Below are 21,800 nucleotides of genomic sequence, written 5' to 3' on the forward strand. Positions count from 1 at the left end.
GCTTGCCTACCTATAGGCTATGATTGCTCAACGGCGGCGATGCCCTGCAACGGCTTGGACTCAAGCCACGGGCTGCGCTGCGCTATTCATTCCATTTCCTGCGCACACGGCGTCCATCTTTAATGCTGAGTTGCCCACCATTCGCTGTGTCCCCTCCACCTTTGTTCACGCAAGCTCGATTGCCTCTCTTTCAGTAAACAAAACCCCAGCAGTTCTTCCAACCGAGCTCTGCAATCTGAATCACGAGGACGAATCCCACGCTCGCCTGAATGCGCAGTTCCGAGAAACGAGAAAAGAGTAAGAAAAGCATGCCCATAGCGGTAAAATGATTGTCAAGTACTGTACATATCATGGTCAGAGCGTCGTCCAACGCTGCAGTCCCTGCACCCCGACCAACGATTCTAACGCCTTCGCACATGGCACCCATGTCTTTCGTCTGCGACCTCTTTTCGAGCCTGAGTTGGGTTGGTATGGTTGACCGTCTGCGGATGCCTTTTCCTGTGTCGCATCTCTCCCCAGCATGCACCACCTTGTCAATAGCGACGGGTACGACCACAGGCAGCCGCGCCCCCTTGCGTTGCCAATAAGGAAACATACATACACAGACTCACGTACGATGCTAGCCCACACACGAACTGGAGATACTCTCTGGTGGAGGAGCGGGAAGGCTGATGCGGCGAGGCGAGGCGGCTAAGCCAAAATGGCCCAAACGGCCAAGCTGCCCCGGTCATCTACAGACTGAACAGACTTCTGAGTTCATTTGCGCATCCCGGCCCCAGGAACTCATTATCAAGTTAGGACTGTTCTTTGTAGGTGCATCGGCCGCGACTCAGTCTTGTATGTCATGCCTCGCGATTTCACGAATGGAAAGATCCACGAAAGAAAGGGCCAAACGTGACGAGGGTCGAGCGGGCTCACGCTCATACTACTGTGCCCATCACATCCGTCCAGGACACTAACGTCCAAAACCTGCATGCGATGTTGCAAATGCCGGGCGTGGATTCGTGTGACAGCCGCCCGAGACCAACCAGCGCCATCACGGTGCTGGTCCTGGGAGCAAAGAATACTCCGATGCACAAGAAGAAATCTGCAGTCCACGTCAAGACAATATGCCCCGTGCGGATGCATGGGACTTGCCGTACCACAATATCCAGTTCGACGCGTGACGAATCACGATAGCTCCAGCTGTATTTTCGATCATTCGTTTGCTTTTCGAGGCAGAAAAGAAAAGAATGGATCCTCAACGTCGAACAGTGGAAGCCTTGAAGTTAGCGTTCGGCCCGCCCGCCGATCTTTGAGAACAGACCACATTGCTCGGCAAGCGAAGTGAGGAACGCCTGAGCGTGTGGCTTCGTCCGTTATTTCTTCATCAGGGTGAAACCATTGTTTCATATTTGTTTGCTCCTCTCGAACAATCTTCTCTAATCTTCCTACACTTGACTGACTACCTACTATTAACTAACTACAATTTAGGCATGACTGCCCCAACCTCCAAATGGAGCTGGGCATAGGACCCGTGGGATCGCGGAATAGTATTCCATTCAAAAAGCAACGTTCGCCTCACAGGTTTCTTTTGTTTCTTCCCAGTCTGCGACTTATCACCGTCTCGTCCGGTCACCAACCGAGACGCCATCACCGTCCAGCGGCGTTTATCTGCCTACGTGGACCGGCTACGCTCGGCTATACGGGGTTTCCATCGTGTTTGTGGACTTCAAAATCGAAAACGGCTTGATCACCGAGTACCCCCACCGGATCTGCCTTCTCGAAGTAGAATGCGGGGTGCCGAGTAAAAGCAAAGGCGCTGTAGGCATGGATGGCAAAATCAAACCCTGTAGCAAGTCCACACATTCACCAAGAAACACCAGTCGCGTTTCAGCCCGAAATCAGAAGATTCGAGGGCGAGATGTAATCAAATGCCACTGCTTCCGAGGCACATGGAGCACATTGGAGAACAGCCAATACGTAGTTCTTCGTGCAATACCACGTAACCTCCTTCCCTGTGAAAAGCCACGAATTCATGCAAAACAAGTTGAGTCTCATGGAAACCTCAGCGATGATTCATTGCATTCTTTCAAGAGATATGCCAACATGAGCTTGGTGACTCCGACGCTTGTATACCTCCCGCATGTCATATATGCTCAATCCAGGGCCACAGTCAGCCATAGCTTTTTCTCCTTTCATTCTCGCTCTTTCCTCGTCTCAGCATTGTAGATGCACAACGAGGTACATATCTCGGCATACTGCTAAGAGCTCGATCTACCAGGGTAGTAGAAGCTTCCTGGCCTGGAAGTTGTTTGCCATACGCCTTGTCCACTTTAGTGGACGTCGGAGACAAGACATATCTAGGATTTCTCACAGCACCATACGGAGAGATCGCGATGCCAGTGTAGATCATCTCTTTGTTCATAACGATGATCTGTTCGACCATATAAATCCCGTGTCACAAACACAGCACATGACCATTAACAAAGGTCATCCACGCGTAGAGACAGGGTCAAACCTCAGAAACCGTGTCCTGGAATATATTGATCGATTGTACCTGAAACATGGCAAGTAAAACATGATTGCTTGTTCTTCTCGCGCCAACGGAAGTCGCAATCGCGTATGTCACCGGGAGTGTGTGATGTTGCTACCGCTGGACATGCGATTGGTAGTTCATATTTCTATTCACACCAAGTTCGTAAGTACTAGTTGACAATGCGCGAAAATAAGAGAATTTAATCCTTGTCTATCTTTGGGCACCAACACCAGCCGTTAAAAGGTAAAAAACAACGAATAGAATTAGGAGGAATCTCGGAATCGACCGGTGTGGAGGAATTAGTGCCTAAACATGGGTCGCAATCCTCGGTCTATCATTATTATTGTTTTTTCTTCTTTCTGTTCTCGACACCATCCAATGGCAGCCTCGGAGGAATTGACCAGAATCACAATATGCCGACAACAACGGAAACAACATCAATCCAACGAGTATGAATGATTCCCACGTTTTTCATATCTTTCTCGATGTTCTCTCGTACAACGAAGTTGGAAATATCCCCCACGTAAAGAGCCTCGGACTTGAACGTATCATAGAATCAAGTCCATAAGCTTCGTCCATACCGCCCCGCCACTCCTCCATGGGCTGAGAACACACCAGTAAGCGGATGGCTGCCGGGGCTTCAGCTGCTACCGCGGCGGGCGTTGCGTTCGTCACAAGTCTTTAGCTCGCATTCGTCCTGCTGTGCCAAGTTATCAAAAGGGCAAGCTCATGCCTAGGGAGCGGCTGGGGGAGAGAAACGCACAAATCGCGGCAGTATCACACGTAATCTGTAGGAGTCAGCGGATTGATACGACGGACGCTGTTAGGCCGAGCAGAATAATGCTGTTATTGTATGTGTGTACTCGTAACAACACTCCACTGGCGTTGCAGGTTTCCGAATAGGGACCGCCTCGTTTTTTAGACTCTAACCGCGCCGTTTGCCGTATCCCGCTTCCGAGGCGGGAAGTTTCTTGTTTCAATAGCTCCAGCAAATTACAACCACAAACTTCGCCCGAAAGTTTAAAAAAAAACGGAAGCGGGCAGACGATGACGGGCCGTTTATTTCGAATTTCTGGTGTGGATGTACCTCTTCTTCCAACATTTCGCGCCAAATATGGCGAACGAGTAACGGATCGCAAATTTAATCAAAGTTTCGCTTCACTCCAACGGTGCGTATTGGCATTAAGCTCCTTCTGGTATTTATGCTTCCCCCTTCTGGGGTACGATAAGCTCCGAGGCAAAAAGAAAATTGTGAATCCTGCTAGGACGGCAATTTCGAGACAAAGTCGTGCGGTAGCGAAACGTTTATCAAATCTCCAATGACAGATCGCGGGTCGCTTCCGAGCATATTCGCAACTCGCTCCCCTTTTTTCCAAGGAGGGCAAAGCACTATTTATTTTACTACCCGATCTAAGAGATTTTAAAAGAAGCTACAATCTAGTAATAAAAAGTACTTTGAAACGTAATATTGATGTTCAAACATTTTAAATTATAAGAGACATTAGAGTAACTATAAGGGTTTAAGCAGGGGAGTAGCTCATTATGAAAGGAATTACGGAGTACCTTTAGATACTTTTACTATCAGCCCATGCTAAATAGTGAGCCCGAAAAACCTCCTCCAGCGGACGGTATGCAACGCCTAACTCATTGACGCTCCTACTGTGATCGACTTTGTATCCAATGCCGATGTTGCCTGACACCCACTTCATCGACACGCCAATGAATGGACCTGCAGCATACACCATCAGCTTAGGCAAATTCCGTGTAGGCAAGAGTTTCGGCTGCCTATGCACCGGCCGAACATAGTTTGCCATATCCAACAAGCTGAGGCTCTGCTCGCTCGCAACGATGTATCTACCCTTCGCATCGACGTTCTCTCCCGCCTTGACATGCGCCTCAGCAACATCACGAACATCCGCGACGGGATAGTGAAGCTCCGGCGCGCCCATCTTGTTATCGCCTTGATACATGGCCTCGAGCATGTACAGGGACCCGGAGGCCGATCCGGGCGACAGCGAAGGGCCCACGACGAGGCCCGGGTTGATGACGACGAGGTCCCATCGCGTCTGGGCGTCGCACATCTTCCATGCTTGACGTTCTGCGACTACTTTGGAGTAGCTGTAGGGGTTGTTGGTGGCGGAGCTCGTCTGGTTCCAGTGTGTCTCTGAGAGAGTGCTGTTTTCCATCTTGAGGATGTCGACGCTGTCGCCATACATGGCGGCGACTAGACTGGGTATTAGCTACATGCGAAGACTACTTCTAAAAGGAAGGGGAAGGACGCACTAGATGATGTCAAAACGACGCGCGTGACGCTGCTTGTCTCGTCGACGGACTGGAGCACATTCCGAGTTCCACTCAAGGCTGGCTCCACACACTCCCTCAATCCGTCCTTGATCTGCTGGGGAACCAGGAAAGGGGAGGCAACATGGTACACGATGTCGCAGCCCTTCATTGCATCGAGGAAGGAGCCATCCTTCATGAGGTCCGCCTCGAACAATACAAGTTTGTCTGGGTAGACTGACTGGAGAGATAGCAGTGGTTTGCACTTGTTGGGATCCTTCAGGCTGCGCACCGTGGCGTGCACTTTATGGCCATGCTCCAGGAGCAGTTTGACCACGTGCATGCCAATGAAGCCTGAGCCGCCGGTGACAAGTGCCGTTGACATGGTGATCTTGGGATGTAGACAATTGAAGAGCTGTTAGGTGTGTCTTGCGAAGTTGATTGTCGCAATAGCTAAAGGGCAAGAGAATGTCGAGCAAGATGCGAACCCAACAATACAGACTTTCTTCATCTTTTCTGCTCCATCGTCACCGCCCTCCCGGTAGGAATTGATACCTTCTAAATCGGGCATATCTCCAACCATTGCGCTCACGAGACTCCTCCCATCGGGCAAACTCCTGTGCGAGCGTGTGCGTAAATTGGTATGGACTCGCGAATCGTGGATTAGTGAACATAGGAAGGATTTCCCATCCTCGGCAACAGCTATGGCGCAGAACGCGAATCGATCGGTGTGACCTTGACTCCGGGGGAAGTTTTATCACGTTGGTGGAAGGTGTGGTGTGAAACGCGAATCGATCGGCTTAACCTTGACTCCGAGCGAGATATTGTCACGTCGGCGGGAGCTGTTGATTGCGCACGCAACATGCGTGGGCTGAGTGGGCAAGGCGAAGGCTGGGAGAAGAAAGGTACAGCTAGATTGCGATATTTGAAAATATATATGATCTATGTCGTAGCAGGAACAACTTGTTTTCTTGACCACATGGGCAAGCACCTGTGTTGTCCAGGGTCTATAGTCATGTCTGAGTGCGTACAAGAGCGAACTTCAAATTTCATATTATCGAGCACATTACTTCAATAAAGCAATCAGTAGGATTATTGTGAGATCGTTTACTAGTTGACCCCTTGGTTGCAATTTTAATCTTTCAGTGATACCTACTTATAATACCAGAGACTTATACAAGGTTCATAGTCAACCGTGAGTAAGTATGTAGCTATACACAAATTTCCACGCAGATTTTACAATGCCCAAGGAATTGATTCTCGTACGCCACCACCCAGTCTGACCAAGAGACATTCAACAATTGATTCAAAGCTAACGCTTTACTAGATTACCGGCGTGTCTTGACATGTCGGATTCCGCACTCTTGTAGAAGCTTTCTCTCGAAATCATCGTGTTCGTGCTATCGTTCGCAGGATAGAGCAAGCAGAGCAGATACATAACGCTGAACCTACAAAATCTTTCCCAGCAAATTTGGAGGTTGTGGTCATCAATGAATTACTTCAGGACGGCGCATTTGACGCTGTTCTGGGTGATGTTGGTGGAATAGTCCATGTGGCAGCTCCACTTGCGATCACATCGAGATTGCAAGCCCAAATTAAAGAAGCTTACCCAGTTAGAAGAGGAGGCAACAGTCAGCTATGCAATCTACACTTGATATACCTTGTACATTTTCCCCTACTATACTCGTAGCATAGGTTCGAAATCCAGAGAGAATGGACATGGGATTCGCGTGGATGATGGCATGGATGTCCGATAGCTAACAGTGCGACCGTTGAAACTAGCTTCTTTGGGAAGCTAATGGATGGCCCACAAATGCCGAATGTCCAGCCAACCACATAGGCATCACGGTTTTATTTATTTGTCGTCATGGAATAGGTCATGGAAATCACAACCTAGAAACAACCCAGTAGCACTCGCAGAATTGCTAAGCACTGCTATCTAGATTCTCATTCTCGATCATCGATCGATGGAATTCTGGCATGGGAAAGTCGATTTGGCATGCCGAACCCTAGTACCGCCACGCCGACGCGGTCCAAAATGCCGTTCACTATGACCCGTCAAAAACATCATCAGCACTCCAATTGGTGGGAACTACGCCCGAGCCCCTGTAGCCTCCGTGGAGATGTTACAAATAATGTATGCGGATGAAGGACCCAATTGAGCAGCGCGTGGGTTTTTCTTTGCTATGGTGTTCGCGCCTGTGGTTGCACCACACTGATGTGGGTGGTGTCGTGATGCTTCAATGACGTCTCAATGAAAGCAATGGAGAATTGACATGATAATATATACTGCCATCCTATGCCACTTGTTTCTTCTGAAGCTGCTATTCTGGTCCTCTCTAAGTCTACAATTACTTTGTCTGACTATCTTGATTGATTACTGATGGCATCGCAAATCATCTCCAGCATATCAGAAAAAGCCAAAGAAACAATGTCTTCTGGCCAATCTGCTAAGGTCGCCGACCTCTCCAAGGTTACGAAAGATGTTTTCGACAAGAACAACAGAATCACAAGCGACTTCGGTGTCAAACAGACAAACACCGACGATTGGTTGAAGGTGGCGAGTGAGGACAAGACTGGTCCCATGCTCCTCGAAGACCCATTCGCTCGCGAGAAGGTCAGAAAATCAGCTTCTGTTAACTTTCCCACGCATCTGACACAGTTTCTAGATTCATCGCTTTGACCATGAACGCATTCCAGAACGTGTCGTCCACGCACGCGGTTCTGGTGCCTTTGGAAAGTTCACTCTCTTCGAGTCCGCTGCCGATGTCACGTCCGCGGGGGTGCTCACTGACACCTCCCGCGAGACGCCGGTTTTCTTGCGATTCTCCACTGTCCTTGGTAGCCGTGGGTCGGCTGATACCGTTCGCGATGTCCGTGGATTCGCTGTCAAGTTTTACACTGAGGAAGGAAATTGGGGTAAGTAGTTCGAGTAAAAAGCTGGAGAAACGGCGATGTTGACAAGATGTGTAGATATTGTTGGCAACAACATTCCTGTCTTCTTCATCCAGGATGCTATGAAGTTCCCTGATGTTATTCATGCTGGAAAGCCTGAGCCTCATAATGAAATTCCACAAGTAAGTGGCACTAAATTGGTCCGAGAAGATTTGAACTGATCATACGTACAGGCACAATCTGCCCACAACAACTTCTGGGATTTCCAGTACATGCACACTGAGGCCACTCACATGTTCATGTGGGCAATGAGTGACCGGACTATCCCCCGATCGTACCGTATGATGCAAGGATTTGGAGTGAACACGTACACCCTCACCAACGACAAGGGCGAGAGGCATTTCGTTAAGTTCATCTTCACCCCTGAGCTCGGCGTGCACAGTTTTGTCTGGGACGAAGCTTTGAAGATTGCAGGACAGGACCCTGATTTCCATCGCAAGGATCTCTGGACAGCAATTGAGAGCGGGGCCTTCCCCAAGTGGAAGTTTGGTATTCAGGTGCTGCCCGAATCTCGGGAGCACGACTTTGACTTTGATATTCTCGATGCCACTAAGGTCTGGCCAGAGGATGAAATACCCATCCGCTACATTGGTCAACTTGAATTGAACAGGAACCCTGACGAGTTCTTTACGCAGACCGAGCAAGTCGCTTTCTGCACTGGTCATGTCGTCCCTGGCATTGGCTTCTCAGATGACCCATTGCTGCAGGGCAGGAACTTCTCGTACTCTGATACTCAGCTGTCTCGTCTCGGTATCAATTGGCAAGAACTCCCTATCAATAAGCCAGTCTGCCCGGTTATGAACTTTAACCGTGACGGCGCAATGCGTCACACCATCACTAAGGGAACCGTCAATTACTGGCCTAACCGCTACGAGACCCAACCTCCCGCAACCAAAGAAGAGGGCGGGTACCTCGACTACCCAGAGAAGATCGCCGGTATCAAGGCCCGTATGCGAAGCAAGAAGTTCAGGGAGCACTACAACCAGGCAGAGCTTTTCTACAACTCATTATCATCACATGAGCAGTCCCACGTTCTCAACGCTCTTGGCTTTGAACTCGACCACTGCGATGACCCTCTTGTATACACGCGCTTGACCGAGCGTCTCTCCTTCATCGACCTCAAGCTTGCACAAGACGTAGCGGAGATGGTCGGCGGTGACATCCCACAAGAACAGAAGCGTCCGAAGCACAACAAGAAGGCGAAGGGCTTATCACAAACCGAGTTCCCTCCCTTCGAACCTACTATCGCCACGCGCCAGATTGCCATCATCATTGCCGATGGCTACGATGCCGTTGCATACAACGCTATCAAGGCTGCTCTCTCTGCCGCGGGTGCCCTCCCATTCACCATCGCCCCTCGGAGGAACAAGATCTACGCCGAAGGCAAGGACAAGAGTACGGGCAAGGGCGTCGTTCCCGACCACCATCTTGAAGGCATGCGATCCACCCTATTCGACAGTGTCATCGTACCCGGTGGCGCCAAGTCCGTAGAGACACTGCGAAAGAACGGCCGCGCCGTGCACTGGATCCGCGAGGCGTTCGGCCACTTGAAGGCCATCGGTGCTGTCGGCGACGCCGTCCAGTTCGTCCGCGACGCCGTCGACCTGCCCGGCATGGCGTTTTCGGAGTCTGCCGACGTCGTTGACTCCTACGGCGTTGTCACTGCCTCGCAAGTGCATCCCCAGAGCTTCAAGGAGACGCTCCAGATCGCAAAGGGGGCGAAGGAGTTCATGGACGCGTATGCGTTTGCCATCTCGCAGCACAAGAACTATGAGAGGGAGGAGAAGGGCTTCTCGACTATGGTCGCATACTGAGACTGGATTTCTCACCTTTTAATCACGTAATGATGACGACCCTTTTCGTTTCTTCTTCTATAGTTCCAAATAGTTAGGTAGTATATTTATGACCTCAAGTTCCATGCAAAGTTAATGTCAAGAAAATTCACACTGAATTACATCATTCGAGAGCATGTCGCTTTGACTTCGTGGATTGTGATGTATTTAAAGGTTCATAGTGGCTGCATTTTGAAAGATACAAGGACATCAGTAGCTCGATGTTCAACTCATTAGTAAATTAATTCTTCTTAAAGCCAAGCGAAATTGAATTTTATAGAAATAGGTAGACACCTTTTGTGGGATAATATCTTTCCTTTTTTACACACGAAACGGCCTGGCGCGTATTTAGGATATTGTATAGTGTATCGCCAGGCTATAATTTTGCTGTTGCTAACTACGACTAATTCTATACACTATGCATCTATCCTACATTACCAAAAGAATACGTACGATTTTGTTTGTAAGGGTTCAATTGGTTTAATTGTAAACCTGCCCCCTCCAAAAGAAACACTCTCTATTTTGATTTATATCACTAGCTCTGAAATTGATGGCATTCTGACTCCCGCCTTATGCTTCAATTCTTGCCCTGAACGAAAGCCGTCGCGAGTTCCTTCGCGATGCCTAGCCTCAGCACCCTAATGACATCGCTCCCCTGAGAGTCCTTTCCGAAGCCTTTGCGCCAATCCCATGCCCTCTTGGCTGTGTCCTTTTCTGCATGTTGCGATACCGACCCTGGGGCGGTTCCTCGGACGAGGACGGCGCTGCTGTCAGTAGACCTGTCCGTCGCGGAGCCGAATTCTGTGCTGCCGATCAGAGAGTACTGGCTGGACGCGGTTGTGAGGTTGCTTGTTGATTTCTGGAGGAGGGATGTTGGTGAGGGGACCTTGGCGGCATCGCCGTGGGCGGCGGCGAGGGTCGTTGATAACACTTCCTCGCACTGTGCGCGGATCATGCTGGGGGCTGTGTCGAGGTCTTCTACCGCGGCGAGGAGGGTGTATAGGTGGGGGAGGGTGAGTGTTCGCTTGGGTTGGTTCACGAAGATGAGGGCTTCGCCGAGGAGGCAAAGGAGTACGTCGACTTGGACTACGGTTTCCACCTCAGGATCGTAGAGACCGCCGCGCACGCTGGATGCTGCACTTTGGATGATGACGACCAGCGCATTAGCCGCTGCGCGTTTCCTTGCCATTGGACGATGTGAGGGCTTCTCGTTGGCCTGGAGCAGGATTTCCTCATCCCGTAGGTCGTAGAATCTGCGAATTGTCGCATAACCAGCGAGATAATTCGATAGAAGCTGTGCTCCCTCAGGGTCATACGTTGCAAGTTCTGTTAGTGTAGCTTTCGGTGAAGCGATTAGAGTTGACAACGAACGATCAAGCTCGGCCAGGGGAGGATAGGCGACGGATTTGACAAGACAATGGGCCACTAGCACGCGCAGAACCTCTTGGATCTTCTGTGCATTGTGGGCGCGCGCATAGTAAAGCAGAGTGTCACCGTAGTTCTGCGTGCTACTGCGAAGGTGATCGGCATATTTCTGGATATAAGTTAGGAAATCATTAATAACCAAGTGATACTAGATATAACGTACCAATGCAATGCTTCGCGCGTGGTCAGGAATGCCCATATCGTAGCATAGACGAGTGATCTTGTCCACCCGATCTGTTGAATTGAGACTGAGGTTGTTCAGTATGTCTTGAATCTTCTCGTTAGATGTGATGAGGTCGTCTAGTCGGCCGAGTACTTGGACCGCGAGCTCCCAGCCTTCTCGAGAAGTCTTGCCATCCTGGCTAGTAAGATTTGGCTGAGTCGCGAGGTAATCCGAGTAAGCTACGAGTAGATCGTCTTTGGATACTCCCCTTCTTTGATTTTCGTTGTAGCTTAGAACCATAAGATCGCTCTGATCGAACTGATCAAGCAGACCATCTGCTCGACGAAACCAGTCACCAGCACTAGCTACCTCAGCGACAGCTGCGGCGCAAGGAAGTGACCAGCCTCGTAGAATCTGCAGGACACCTTCGATATTGTCGTCCACGATGCAGGCCAACCCAACCTCGTATCGGTCTGTCGTATTTATGCTCAGATCCTCCTCGTTGCTTTCAATGACAGTGTTAAGTGCCGCACTCAAGCGTCGGCAATACGCCTTGACGGGAGTGACATCGACATCTCGTACTCTATGAGAACGAGCTAACGAGCGACGACTGGCAGCTAGGCTTCCACCGAGAGGCTCCTCATCCTCTCCGTTCCACCACACGGTGAGACAAATGACAGCCTCTATCCAGTCCATGGACATTGACATTATCTCCTCTTCGCTACCGAGAAGCTGGTTGTAGAGTTTCCGTAGATTGTCGTAAACTGTCCAGGGAACTGTGCTTTCGGCCTTTCGACTTGCTTGACTCAAGCCGAAGCTATTCTGAGACTGCGATATTCCAAAATGAGAGGCCTGGAACGATTGTGAAGCATCATAACTATTCTGGCTGTCCCCCTCGGCAAATTCCTGCAAGCTGATGGCGGAGCGTTGAGCGATTTGCCGGAATACGGACCATTCCTGTCCTTTGATGTCCCAATCATCAGAAGCGACCACCGGGCAGCGTTCAAGGGTTTCGATCATTGCTCGCACCACTATATTCGTGTTGTGTAAATGTCTTCCAGTGTAGCCATATTCACCAAGACCATCTTGACTGGCTGTTTCTGCCACGGCAAAGTTGGCACCCTTGAGTAGTTTCAAGGTATCGAGGAAGTTGCCACGAAGGACTGAAGCTTGGACAGCATCCCAGAATCTCTCACTGGCGGAATAGCCCTGAGTCTCTCGTAAAACGAATGGTACTTCAGAAGCTGTATTATGGTAAGTGTTTAACCAGGTCATGAGGGCCAGCGGTATAGGAGTGAAATGGCGAGCTTCAGGACGAGAAGGCACCAACGAGAAGAGTGATCCGCGTAGCTTCTCGGCGATATGGCCAGGATGATGGAGGTTGAGAAGTAGATTTGCTATTTTGTTCACACTTGCAAGTGCTGGTGCATCTGATTTTCGACCAGAGGAAGAGGTCCCCTTCGAGGTTTGTGAAGACGACTTCCATACGGCCAAAAGCTCCTGTGCGACCTCCTCAATGACGTGGGCTCTCTTTTCCGGTGTATCAGCGGTTACCGAGTCATGTAATCTAGAGAGGAGGCGCTCTGTTTCGAGTATCACATCGCCAGATTCACGAAGTGCGGTCGTACGGTCCAGGTTTGGAGTAAGTCCTTTCGCTATACTGAGCAAGTCGTATTGTGTTTGCCGCGCTCCTGGTTGTACGATAGGCGTGTTGCCCAACACCGATGCGCCATCTTGTGAGGTGACGGATTGGGAAAACCTAGTGTTCCGATTGCGGCTCTGGGCGAAAGTGTCATCGCGCTCGTCGTCGTATTCTTCCTCATCCTCCTCATCCTCTTCATCGTCCATATCTTCATCTGACCCACTGGCATCCTCTTCCTCGTCCATTTCCTCATCATATTCTTCCGAACCCTCTGCATCTATGTCACTGTCTTCGTCTCCGTGTTGAGGGGAGCTGCTTGGTACGCGAAAGCCCGGTCGCCCGCGTTGCGATCCAGGTCGAGCTGAAGTAGGGACGCCGAAAAGTCCACTTCCAACGCCAGAAAACTCATTCTTGGGCGGCGAACTGTTCAATGCGGACCTATTGAAACCAAAAGTCCCAGGCTGTGACATGTTGAAGTGAGAGTTGCTGAAAAGATCGTTGGGGGGTGGGCCTGCAGGTGTCGAGGAAGTGATGAAAGATCGGCCGGGGGGTGGTCCAGCTGGGGTTGTGGAAGGCGCATCGTTGGTTGAATAGCGATAACCAGGAGTCGAGGGCGGAGAGGAGGAGGACGGGACGCGAAACATGGTTACTGGCTGAGGCAGGTTTGTTATTAGGTGATGTTATACGTGCAGAAGCGCGAAGGCGTGAAGCTTTGGAAGGAGCACTCGAGACAATGAAAGCGAGGTAGTCGAATGTCAATGGCCACCATGGACGTTCGCCGAAGAAGCGCAACCTCGTACGCGTGCGGGAAGTGTGGCAACCTTTGGGGTTGAGGTCGAAGGATGGGTTGAAACGTTTTAGCAATCTGCAAACATGAGATTCACCAGAGCTCCCATACTCGTACCTACAGAAACAACGCGCCGAATAGCTCGATTAGTCTTGGCAAGCATCGAAAACCCGGATTATAAGTTTGGCCGATTCTCCGATTGTCTAAGTCCACTTGTCCATATTAGTACTAGTGGCTGTATGAGTGGCGGAAAGGGTCTGGCATCATGGAGAGAACTGGTTCCTACATGAAATAGATTAATCGCTGCAGGTCGGAGTTGGACTCAGTAAATTACATACATACCCGAGCGTGAAATGTATCGGACATTTTAAGATTAATATCGAAAACATACATGGTGCTCCTAGTACCATTCTCTGGTCAACTACAGAGTACGGACTACAGTCCACCCAACATGGTACATTCAATAATGTGTGTATGTATGTACATACTCCGGAGTACATGGGCCTCATTTCCCATATTCTCGCCCTCACATCACATCTCCGAGATGCATGTGCTCAATTAGCAAAGTAAGCCTTTTCAGTGATTTGGTACCACGTGCGGACATCAGCCAGCCAGACCTGCCAGAAATGTGCTGTTCTCTGCTGCTTCTGTCGCCGGACTGTACACGCGGACAAATCAGGCATTACGCCTCTTACCGTAATCCTTCCACACCTTTCCAACTCATATACTCATCGTCATCATCATGTATGAGTGAGTTGTACTATATGCTTTTTTTCGACCCGAGTCTTCGTACGAGTAGTCTAGACAATCTGTAATCCCTCCACTCGAACGCAAGGCCCTGCTCCTTGGTGTGTGTGTGCCCTTTTAAGGGTGTCTACAGGATGTCCATATCGCATCATGTAGACAACGTAATGTGATAGAAGGGTTCGCACATGTTGCAACAATAATCGTACTGGACTGAGTCGTTGCAGGGGCCGGCTGGGAAATTCAGGAACAGTGGACCCAGCCTAGGATGCACCGGCTCCTCGCCAGGCTCGCCTACTGATCCTACTGCTGATGATGATGACTGACCCAGTCCTCGGTGACGGCTTCGGGGGCTGGCAGAAAACGGCGTCCTTGCCGCTGCCTACCGGGCGCGGCCATGAAGAATGACATGACCCAGCTGCGCCTATAGAGACTTGCGTCGTCGTCAATTCCCTCGTCGTCGCTTTCACCTTCTTATGTCGTGCGACTGCATACAGTTTGTACTTCATATACTTGCAAACAGCCGCATTCATCTCTGATGACTATGTCTAATTTCCTTCCCACTTTCAGCGTTCATCTTTGAGGTTCCCGGTTCCCCCGCTACCTCCGCACCCCGACCATTCTCACTTCCGTGAGACTGTCTCTCACGCTCTGCGCACAACAACATGGTGCAAACCCAGGGGATGTGGACGAAGACGAAGACCGGCTCGAAGGCTGGCTTCGACAAAGTCTACGGATGGGTTGACAAACTCGGTGCACCCATCAACAGACTATCAAACAAACTAGGTGCTGAAGCCTTTTGGCCTACAACTCTCGATAAAGAGAGCGACAAGGCCGCGCGCATCCTCAAAAGCTTTTGCAGTACGTCACCTTGCGCACGCATTGCTTGTTCATTGCTGATTCGCTACAGAGGATGGCTTCTACCAGGAGGAAGAACGCCCGACAGCTGAAGGGCCTAAGGCGAAGCAAAGGGTTCTGAAGAAAATACCGGCAGAGGTTCGTCGCAGCGAATTCCTTCCAATTCCCACTTACGATCGCACGCGAATGCCGTGAGAGGCCAATTGCGCATTACCATGCATGGTGGGCGTATTTGGCCTCGCATGCCATCCACAGCGTCTTAATCTAATACTCTCACGTATAGCACGGCTGACACATTCACAGGTAATCCAAAATGCTAAAGGCATTGCTATCTTCACCGTCATGCGCACCGGCCTCTGGATCTCTGGCGCTGGAGGAAGCGGGATACTCGTCGGCCGAAAAGAAGATGGATCGTGGTCGCCTCCGTCCGGTATCATGTTGCACACAGCTGGCCTGGGCTTCCTCGTAGGAGCAGACATCTACGATTGCGTTGTGGTGATAAACACTCAGGAAGCTTTGGACGCCTTTTCCAAGGTCCGCTGCACTCTAGGTGGAGAAGTCAGTGCGGTGGCTGGGCCCCTGGGCGTTGGTGGAGTGCTTGAGTCGGAAGTACATAAAAGACAGGCGCCCATCTTCACATACCTCAAGTCAAGAGGTTTCTACGCCGGAGTCCAAATCGACGGGACCATCGTAATTGAGCGCACCGACGAAAACGAGCGATTCTATGGAGAAAGGATCGGCGTAGTCGATATATTGGCTGGAAAAGCGAGGCACTTGCCTATTGAGACGCAACGCCTCATGGCGACCTTGAAAGCCGCTCAAGGCGACACAGATGTGGATCAATCATTATTACCGAGCGAGCCACCGCCAGCCGATTATGAAATTGTCAAAGACGAAAAAACCTTTGGCGTTCCTGACGAGGAGGATCCGGACCCATACGGAGTGTTGGCCCTGGAGACCGCCGGTCTAGTCATTAGGGAAGCCGGCACACGAAAACGACCAACCAGTGAACAATTCGAGTTCAAGCCATCACCAACAAGCCCTGTCTACAATACATTCCGCAAGAGTTTTGACCAACGTTCGAGTATCGATGGACGAAGCATGAGCCGGAGATCCAGTTGGAGAACAAGCACAATGAGCAACATTACGGAATCCCGCAACAGCAAAATGGTAGACATGTGTACGCAAACTGATTTCGAAGAGCCTCCTGCCCTAAAAGTTCCACCCGCATTGCCCCCAAGAAACCCCCCAATCAACAACCCCATCACCAGTCCAGTCTTGGCCGAAATTCCAGAATCAAACAGCATAGATGAGTTCAATGTTCAATCAAAGAAGGAAACAACCGAGAAGGATGCCGACAGCCAACGAGAGATTGATAATGATGTCAAGAACGATAAAGACGAGAAAACCCAGACCGCGGACAACGCAGATAAGAAGCACGACAAGACAGAGACTAAAAATGAAGACTCAGATTCATTCAAAGACGTCAAGCTGGAAGACAACGACTCGTCGTCGGAAGAAGAATCTGACGAAGAAGAAGAAGAAGAGGAGCCGGTTATCCAGGAAATCCATCAGGCTGCTGCACCTCAAGTAATTTCTCGTGCTCGCGTCGTTACTGTAGCCAAGCCAATCCCCCCAAGGATTCCCATTAGGAACCCCGATCGCCGTGGTCGATTCTCAGCACACTCCGATATGGCTGCCTCCAACATGAGCCCACCATCGACGCCATCGCTCAGGCACGACGCCTCCTCCACCTCTGATCAGGAAAGCATCTCCTCTTCCGAAGGCTTCGAGCACATCAGCCAACAGCTTCGACCAAAATTCTCCAACGAGGCCGAGAAGAAGGAGGACAAGGACGAGTTCCAATCCGCGCCTGCATCACCCACCAAGACTGTTCCCGGAGGGTTTGTTGAGCATTAGATTAGGCGACTCTTGACTTCGCTGCAGCAGCAGTGACACGAATTACGACAAATTCAGCCCATAGTTACTCGGGATATTTAATTGGAGAGCGGCATTCTGAAGCTAATAATCAGTTTTTCCATTCTTTTGTAAATGTAATGCATTAAGGTTCATCGAGGCCAATTTGTTAATTCATGTCACGACGCTACGCAATTCCTTCGTTTATGGTGGACTAAGTTATATGTATGTCTTTTTGTAGGATTGATAAAACATGTTGTCCCACACGAGCTATCCCCATCTTAATCTGAACTTCATACTCACCATCACTACTCTTCTTCTGCTAGTTTGGACAGTTATTTCGTTCATCGTGTTTGATGGTATACTGGTAGCATCGACGTCCACGTGCAGTGAGGTGCCAAGACAACCGTGCCACCCCTACCAAAATTTCTCCAATCTTCAAGCAGCCATCCCACATCGCATTGTTCGACAGGTACTCGAACAAATTCGTAGTCTCAAAATGCCTTCGTCAGGGATACCCAGCAAGGCGAAAGCCATACCAACCGCAGTCTCCGACTTCACGGTCCTCCCCATAACGCTCCCGGAAGCCAAACTCCCAGCCCAATTCGCATCTGTGCAACACTACCTCTATATCAAACCGCACGAACCGAGCAACCCAACACCATCCTCCGACCGGAGCCTTTTCATATCAAACGTGCCGATCGATGCAGGCGAAAGCAACATTCGATCGCTCTTTGCGGAGCAACTAGGCGGCTCGCGAGTCGAGAGCGTGGAGTTCGACAGCGCCATTCCCGCAGAGCCGTCGCACAAGAAATTTAAAGTTGACAGAAGCGATTCCGGTGATGCGAGAGGCAAAAAGAGGAAGAGGGACGAGGATATCGTGGCTGAGGGCGTCGTAGAAGACGAGTACAGCGCGCTTCCTAAGATCTGGACTTCGGAGCTGCGGCGGAGTGGCGGTTGCGCAGTTGTGGTTTTCGTGGATCGCGCAAGCATGAAAGGAGCGTTTAAGGAAGTCCAGAGGGCGGTTAAGACTGGGAAGGAAATCAAGTGGATACAAGGGGAGGGATTGGGTATCGAACGTAAGTGTTGCGCTCATTTAAGATTACAATCCGAGGAAATGCTAACATGGGATGTCTAGGTTATAAATCCCACCATGCTCTGCGATATCCTTCGAAAGCGGTTCTACAAGCTTCAGTCAATGCTTACCTCTCTCAATTCACCCGCACCGAGACTGCCCGTAATCGTCTGCGCGCTAAGCAACGCTCCGTACCGGATGAGGATGGGTTCATCACTGTCACACGTGGTGGCCGCACCGGTCCCGCGCGCCTTGAGCAAGCCGAGGCCAAGCAGAAGGAGCTCGAAGAGAGGAAGAAGGCTAATGGGCCGAAGGGCGACTTCTACAGGTTCCAGACCAGAGAGAAGAGGAAAGAGGCAGAAGGTGAATTGCGACGGAAGTTCGAATTGGACAAGAAGAGGGTTGAGGAGATGAAAGCGAGGAGAGGAAAGATTAGGCCTGAGAGTTAAGGCGAGTCTATACCGTACGAATGTAGTTAGATGTACATACGACAAGAATGCATGATACCCTATGAATCGAGCACAACACTTCAGATCTGGAAACTAGCCGTGAAGCCTCTTCATATGATCCAATTAATCTACCCATAACTCTAGATCTTGGGCTTCGAGGTGGGATCTACTTTTGCCCTTCCCACAGTATCAATTGGCATCCACCATGGATAAGCACTAACTGATGTGGTATCCATTGTCCCCGTGAACTTCGCCGGTCTCTTCTCCATGAAACTCTGAACGCCCTCCTTATTATCCGCAGAAGTAAACAGTTCAAACAATATCCTAGAGTCTAGCAAATGCTGACCCTCCGCACTGCCCTTATCCCTATACATCAACTCCTTCATGAGGTAAGTACTAACCACACTCGTATTATTAGCAACCTCCTCAGCGACCTCCAAAGCCTTCGGCAAGACACCCTCTGGCGTGTCGACCGTATGGGTGAAGAGCCCATTCCAAATCTTGTCTTCCGCGAGGTATGTTGAGCCCGTGGTGACGGCCGCCATAGCTTGGGAGTGGCCGATCAGCCGGGGCAGGAAGAACGAGCTGCAGGCTTCCATGACGAGGCCGCGGCGGGCGAAGACGAAGCCGATCTTTGCTTTTGAGTACGCGATTCGGATGTTCATGGGGAGGGTCATGGTGATGCCGACGCCGACGGCTGAGCCCTGGAGAGCGCCGATGGTGGGTTTGCGGCAGTTGTGGATGGCGAGGACGACTCGGCCGCCTCTGTTGTGAAGGTTAGTATCTATCAACATTGTTGTGCTGTTTCTCGAAATGCATGGTTGAAGTCACTACGGGGCGGTTATACATACCCATCTCTGTGCTCGTTGATGGGCTCGAAGCCACCCTTGAATCCCATATCAAGGTCGGCGCCGGCGCAGAATATCTTTCCTGTTCCAGTGACAACGATAACCTTCACACGATCATCTACGTCGAACATGCCGTACACCTGTTCCAGCTCGAGCATCATGGTGTTGGTAAAGGCATTGTAGTTCTTGGGGCGCCAGAGCGTGAGGATGATAATGCTGGGGTCTTTCTCATAATGTGCTGTCTTTATGTGCTCGAATTTGAGATCATTGTAGGATTTTGGGAGGGAGATGGTAGGGCGTGGGGTAGCCATGATGTCGTTCGAGGTCTGTGAATGCGATAGTACTGGCAACGGGAGGTTGGGGGATCTAGAGGAGCTGAGGACTTTGGATAAGTAGGATTGTTAGCAGAGTGATAAATAACTGTTGTATATCAATTGAGAGCTACTCGGTATTCCCGAGCGCTTCTATGAAGCATACGCCTCACTGAGCGAACGAGCTTGTTTGCAATGCGGAGAGATGGTGGTCAACCTCGGTCAAGCTGGGGTTGGAGGATTTCCGACTTGGCAGGTTCATTGACCAATGAGTGCTATGAGTCGAGGTCCACGAGTCAAAAGTGACGGCGAACCCTTTTCGCCCATGATGGTTAATAGATGCCAGAAATTACCGATTGGCTTGTAATTGGATTTGTCTTTTCAGACAACTAGTGCTTGTTGATAAAATAGTCTATCAGCCTTATAGAGTTGTGCCAAATCCATGCTAACTGACGGCGAAAATTGATCGACTGCATCTACACAACACGCATTATTAGGCGATCTTCTTCCAAATGTTCAACCCACACAATGCAAGACATGGCCTCTAGAACAGCAGATGGTTGGTACGGTTAACATTTTCATTTCGTCTAAGAACTCTCATCATGATCGTGCAAGCAAAGCACGACCCTTTATGTTAATTGGCCCGAAGATGCGAAGTCGCGACATAATGGAGTTTCAGGTCTTTTGATTCATTCCTAATGTACTGCATTTTTTTATAGCCATGCAGAAAAGCCCCCGAAAGCCAAATCAACCCGGCCCGTCCGATCCACACTCCACACAAGAAAACGCTTAGTAGAAAGTTGATGGTCGGCTGGCGGCGAAGATCTTCTTGCTGCCCTTCTTGTTGACACGGTGGGGGAGAGGGAACTTGAGGCCCTTCTCGACGAGCTGCTTGAGGTATGGGCGGCGGATGTCGGCGATCTTCTCAACCTCGACGACCTTGAGGATCTGCACGGAATGTAAGTATAGGCATATCGTGATAACATGTTGAGCACACATACGTGGATCGACCGGAAACGAGCGCGGTGACGGGCGGCCATATCCTGGTAGAGGGCCTCGACGGCGTCGGTCCTCGACAACTCACGGTACTCCTTGTACATGTTGTGGGTACCGGAGCGGGAGTCGTAACGGATCCAGATACCGAAGTTCTTGACCTTCTCGGGGCGCTTCTCGGAGATCTATTCCAATGTCAATCACTTGTTCGTAAAAGACCTTGTAATTGATGGCATTTGGCCTTCAAACATTTATATATACATACCTGGTTCAGGGAAACGATCTCGCCGTTCGCCTTCTTGATCTTTCGGAGCTTGCCGAGGAAGTACCAGAACCTTGACTTGGCGACAACATCGTTGGGAGCGAAGATGCGCATGCGGTAGAGCTTGGGGGTGGGGTTTGCCTCTGAGGGCAGATGACGCCCGACGACCTGGTACTCCTGAAGACGACCTAAAATTACCCAGTCAGCAACATGAACCGATGATTCCATGCATCCCTTCTTTCAGCATTTGCAACTCGTGAATATCGATCGTTGTGTCCGGTTGGTTTGCAGTTCGTTCGTAGTATGTGCGCAATATTGAAAAATTTCGAAATTCGTCCATGGTGCATCTTGAAGTCGAAGCGAACCCTCGTTCTCGTAGTCGCCTCGGGCTCAACGTGATTGATACTCCTGACTGCGTTTCTCCTTCTCATATCGAATAGATGCTGAAGTCGTCTGTGAAACGTCGTTCGAGTTTGTCGCGACAGCAATCGATCTCCGGAGTTGCAAATGCTGGGAAGGACATTGGAGGGAGGTTCTTACCCATCTGTAGATACTGTTAGCAACTATTCAATGTCAAAAGAAGACAATTTCACGTACCTTTCCTGCTGATGTTGTTAGTAGGGCGGTTGTTGTCGATAGGTTTCTGGGTGTAGTGTGGTTTTCGTAAACGAATTTCGCTGTGTGTGCGCACTGACGCTGATGCTGAAAAGGGTAAAGTGGGCAAAATTAGAGATCACGTGA

General features: G+C 50.2%; 7 protein-coding genes across 7 annotated transcripts; 3 read left to right on the forward strand and 4 right to left on the reverse strand.

Annotated features, from left to right (window-relative positions):
• Positions 1 to 3,962: 3,962 nt before the first annotated feature.
• On the reverse strand, positions 3,963 to 5,421 carry BU24DRAFT_157336 (cinnamoyl-CoA reductase). The gene is made up of 2 exons (XM_033521336.1): positions 4,802 to 5,421; positions 3,963 to 4,742 (listed from the first exon to the last, which is right to left on the reverse strand). Exons 1-2 carry the CDS (start codon positions 5,181 to 5,183, stop codon positions 4,084 to 4,086), a joined length of 1,041 nt encoding a protein of 346 aa, XP_033386067.1. The 5' UTR covers positions 5,184 to 5,421; the 3' UTR covers positions 3,963 to 4,083.
• Positions 5,422 to 7,063: 1,642 nt separating this feature from the next.
• Positions 7,064 to 9,694, forward strand: BU24DRAFT_420779 (catalase-domain-containing protein). Its single transcript, XM_033527559.1, has 4 exons — positions 7,064 to 7,415; positions 7,468 to 7,717; positions 7,772 to 7,875; positions 7,927 to 9,694. Exons 1-4 carry the CDS (start codon positions 7,230 to 7,232, stop codon positions 9,565 to 9,567), a joined length of 2,181 nt encoding a protein of 726 aa, XP_033386068.1. The 5' UTR covers positions 7,064 to 7,229; the 3' UTR covers positions 9,568 to 9,694.
• Positions 9,695 to 9,955: 261 nt separating this feature from the next.
• BU24DRAFT_389213 (uncharacterized protein) lies at positions 9,956 to 13,718 on the reverse strand. The gene is made up of 2 exons (XM_033525035.1): positions 11,174 to 13,718; positions 9,956 to 11,119 (listed from the first exon to the last, which is right to left on the reverse strand). Exons 1-2 carry the CDS (start codon positions 13,457 to 13,459, stop codon positions 10,163 to 10,165), a joined length of 3,243 nt encoding a protein of 1,080 aa, XP_033386069.1. The 5' UTR covers positions 13,460 to 13,718; the 3' UTR covers positions 9,956 to 10,162.
• Positions 13,719 to 14,717: 999 nt separating this feature from the next.
• On the forward strand, positions 14,718 to 17,419 carry BU24DRAFT_420781 (DUF500-domain-containing protein). The gene is made up of 3 exons (XM_033527560.1): positions 14,718 to 15,207; positions 15,257 to 15,342; positions 15,508 to 17,419. The coding sequence occupies exons 1-3, from the start codon at positions 15,012 to 15,014 to the stop codon at positions 17,122 to 17,124; spliced, it is 1,899 nt and encodes a 632-aa protein (XP_033386070.1). The 5' UTR covers positions 14,718 to 15,011; the 3' UTR covers positions 17,125 to 17,419.
• Positions 17,420 to 17,576: 157 nt separating this feature from the next.
• Positions 17,577 to 18,717, forward strand: BU24DRAFT_420782 (uncharacterized protein). Its single transcript, XM_033527561.1, has 2 exons — positions 17,577 to 18,200; positions 18,260 to 18,717. The coding sequence occupies exons 1-2, from the start codon at positions 17,621 to 17,623 to the stop codon at positions 18,643 to 18,645; spliced, it is 966 nt and encodes a 321-aa protein (XP_033386071.1). The 5' UTR covers positions 17,577 to 17,620; the 3' UTR covers positions 18,646 to 18,717.
• Positions 18,709 to 19,993, reverse strand: BU24DRAFT_440593 (enoyl-CoA hydratase/isomeras-like protein). Its single transcript, XM_033530379.1, has 2 exons — positions 19,497 to 19,993; positions 18,709 to 19,410 (listed from the first exon to the last, which is right to left on the reverse strand). The coding sequence occupies exons 1-2, from the start codon at positions 19,802 to 19,804 to the stop codon at positions 18,786 to 18,788; spliced, it is 933 nt and encodes a 310-aa protein (XP_033386072.1). The 5' UTR covers positions 19,805 to 19,993; the 3' UTR covers positions 18,709 to 18,785.
• A 206-nt stretch (positions 19,994 to 20,199) lies between these two features.
• On the reverse strand, positions 20,200 to 21,697 carry BU24DRAFT_420784 (60S ribosomal protein L20). The gene is made up of 4 exons (XM_033527562.1): positions 21,657 to 21,697; positions 21,063 to 21,603; positions 20,806 to 20,982; positions 20,200 to 20,752 (listed from the first exon to the last, which is right to left on the reverse strand). The coding sequence occupies exons 2-4, from the start codon at positions 21,285 to 21,287 to the stop codon at positions 20,594 to 20,596; spliced, it is 561 nt and encodes a 186-aa protein (XP_033386073.1). The 5' UTR covers positions 21,288 to 21,603; positions 21,657 to 21,697; the 3' UTR covers positions 20,200 to 20,593.
• Between the last annotated feature and the right edge of the window lie 103 nt (positions 21,698 to 21,800).

The sequence above is a fragment of the Aaosphaeria arxii genome (genome assembly GCF_010015735.1).
Source record: "Aaosphaeria arxii CBS 175.79 unplaced genomic scaffold BU24scaffold_3, whole genome shotgun sequence".
NCBI lineage: Eukaryota > Fungi > Ascomycota > Dothideomycetes > Pleosporales > Aaosphaeria > Aaosphaeria arxii.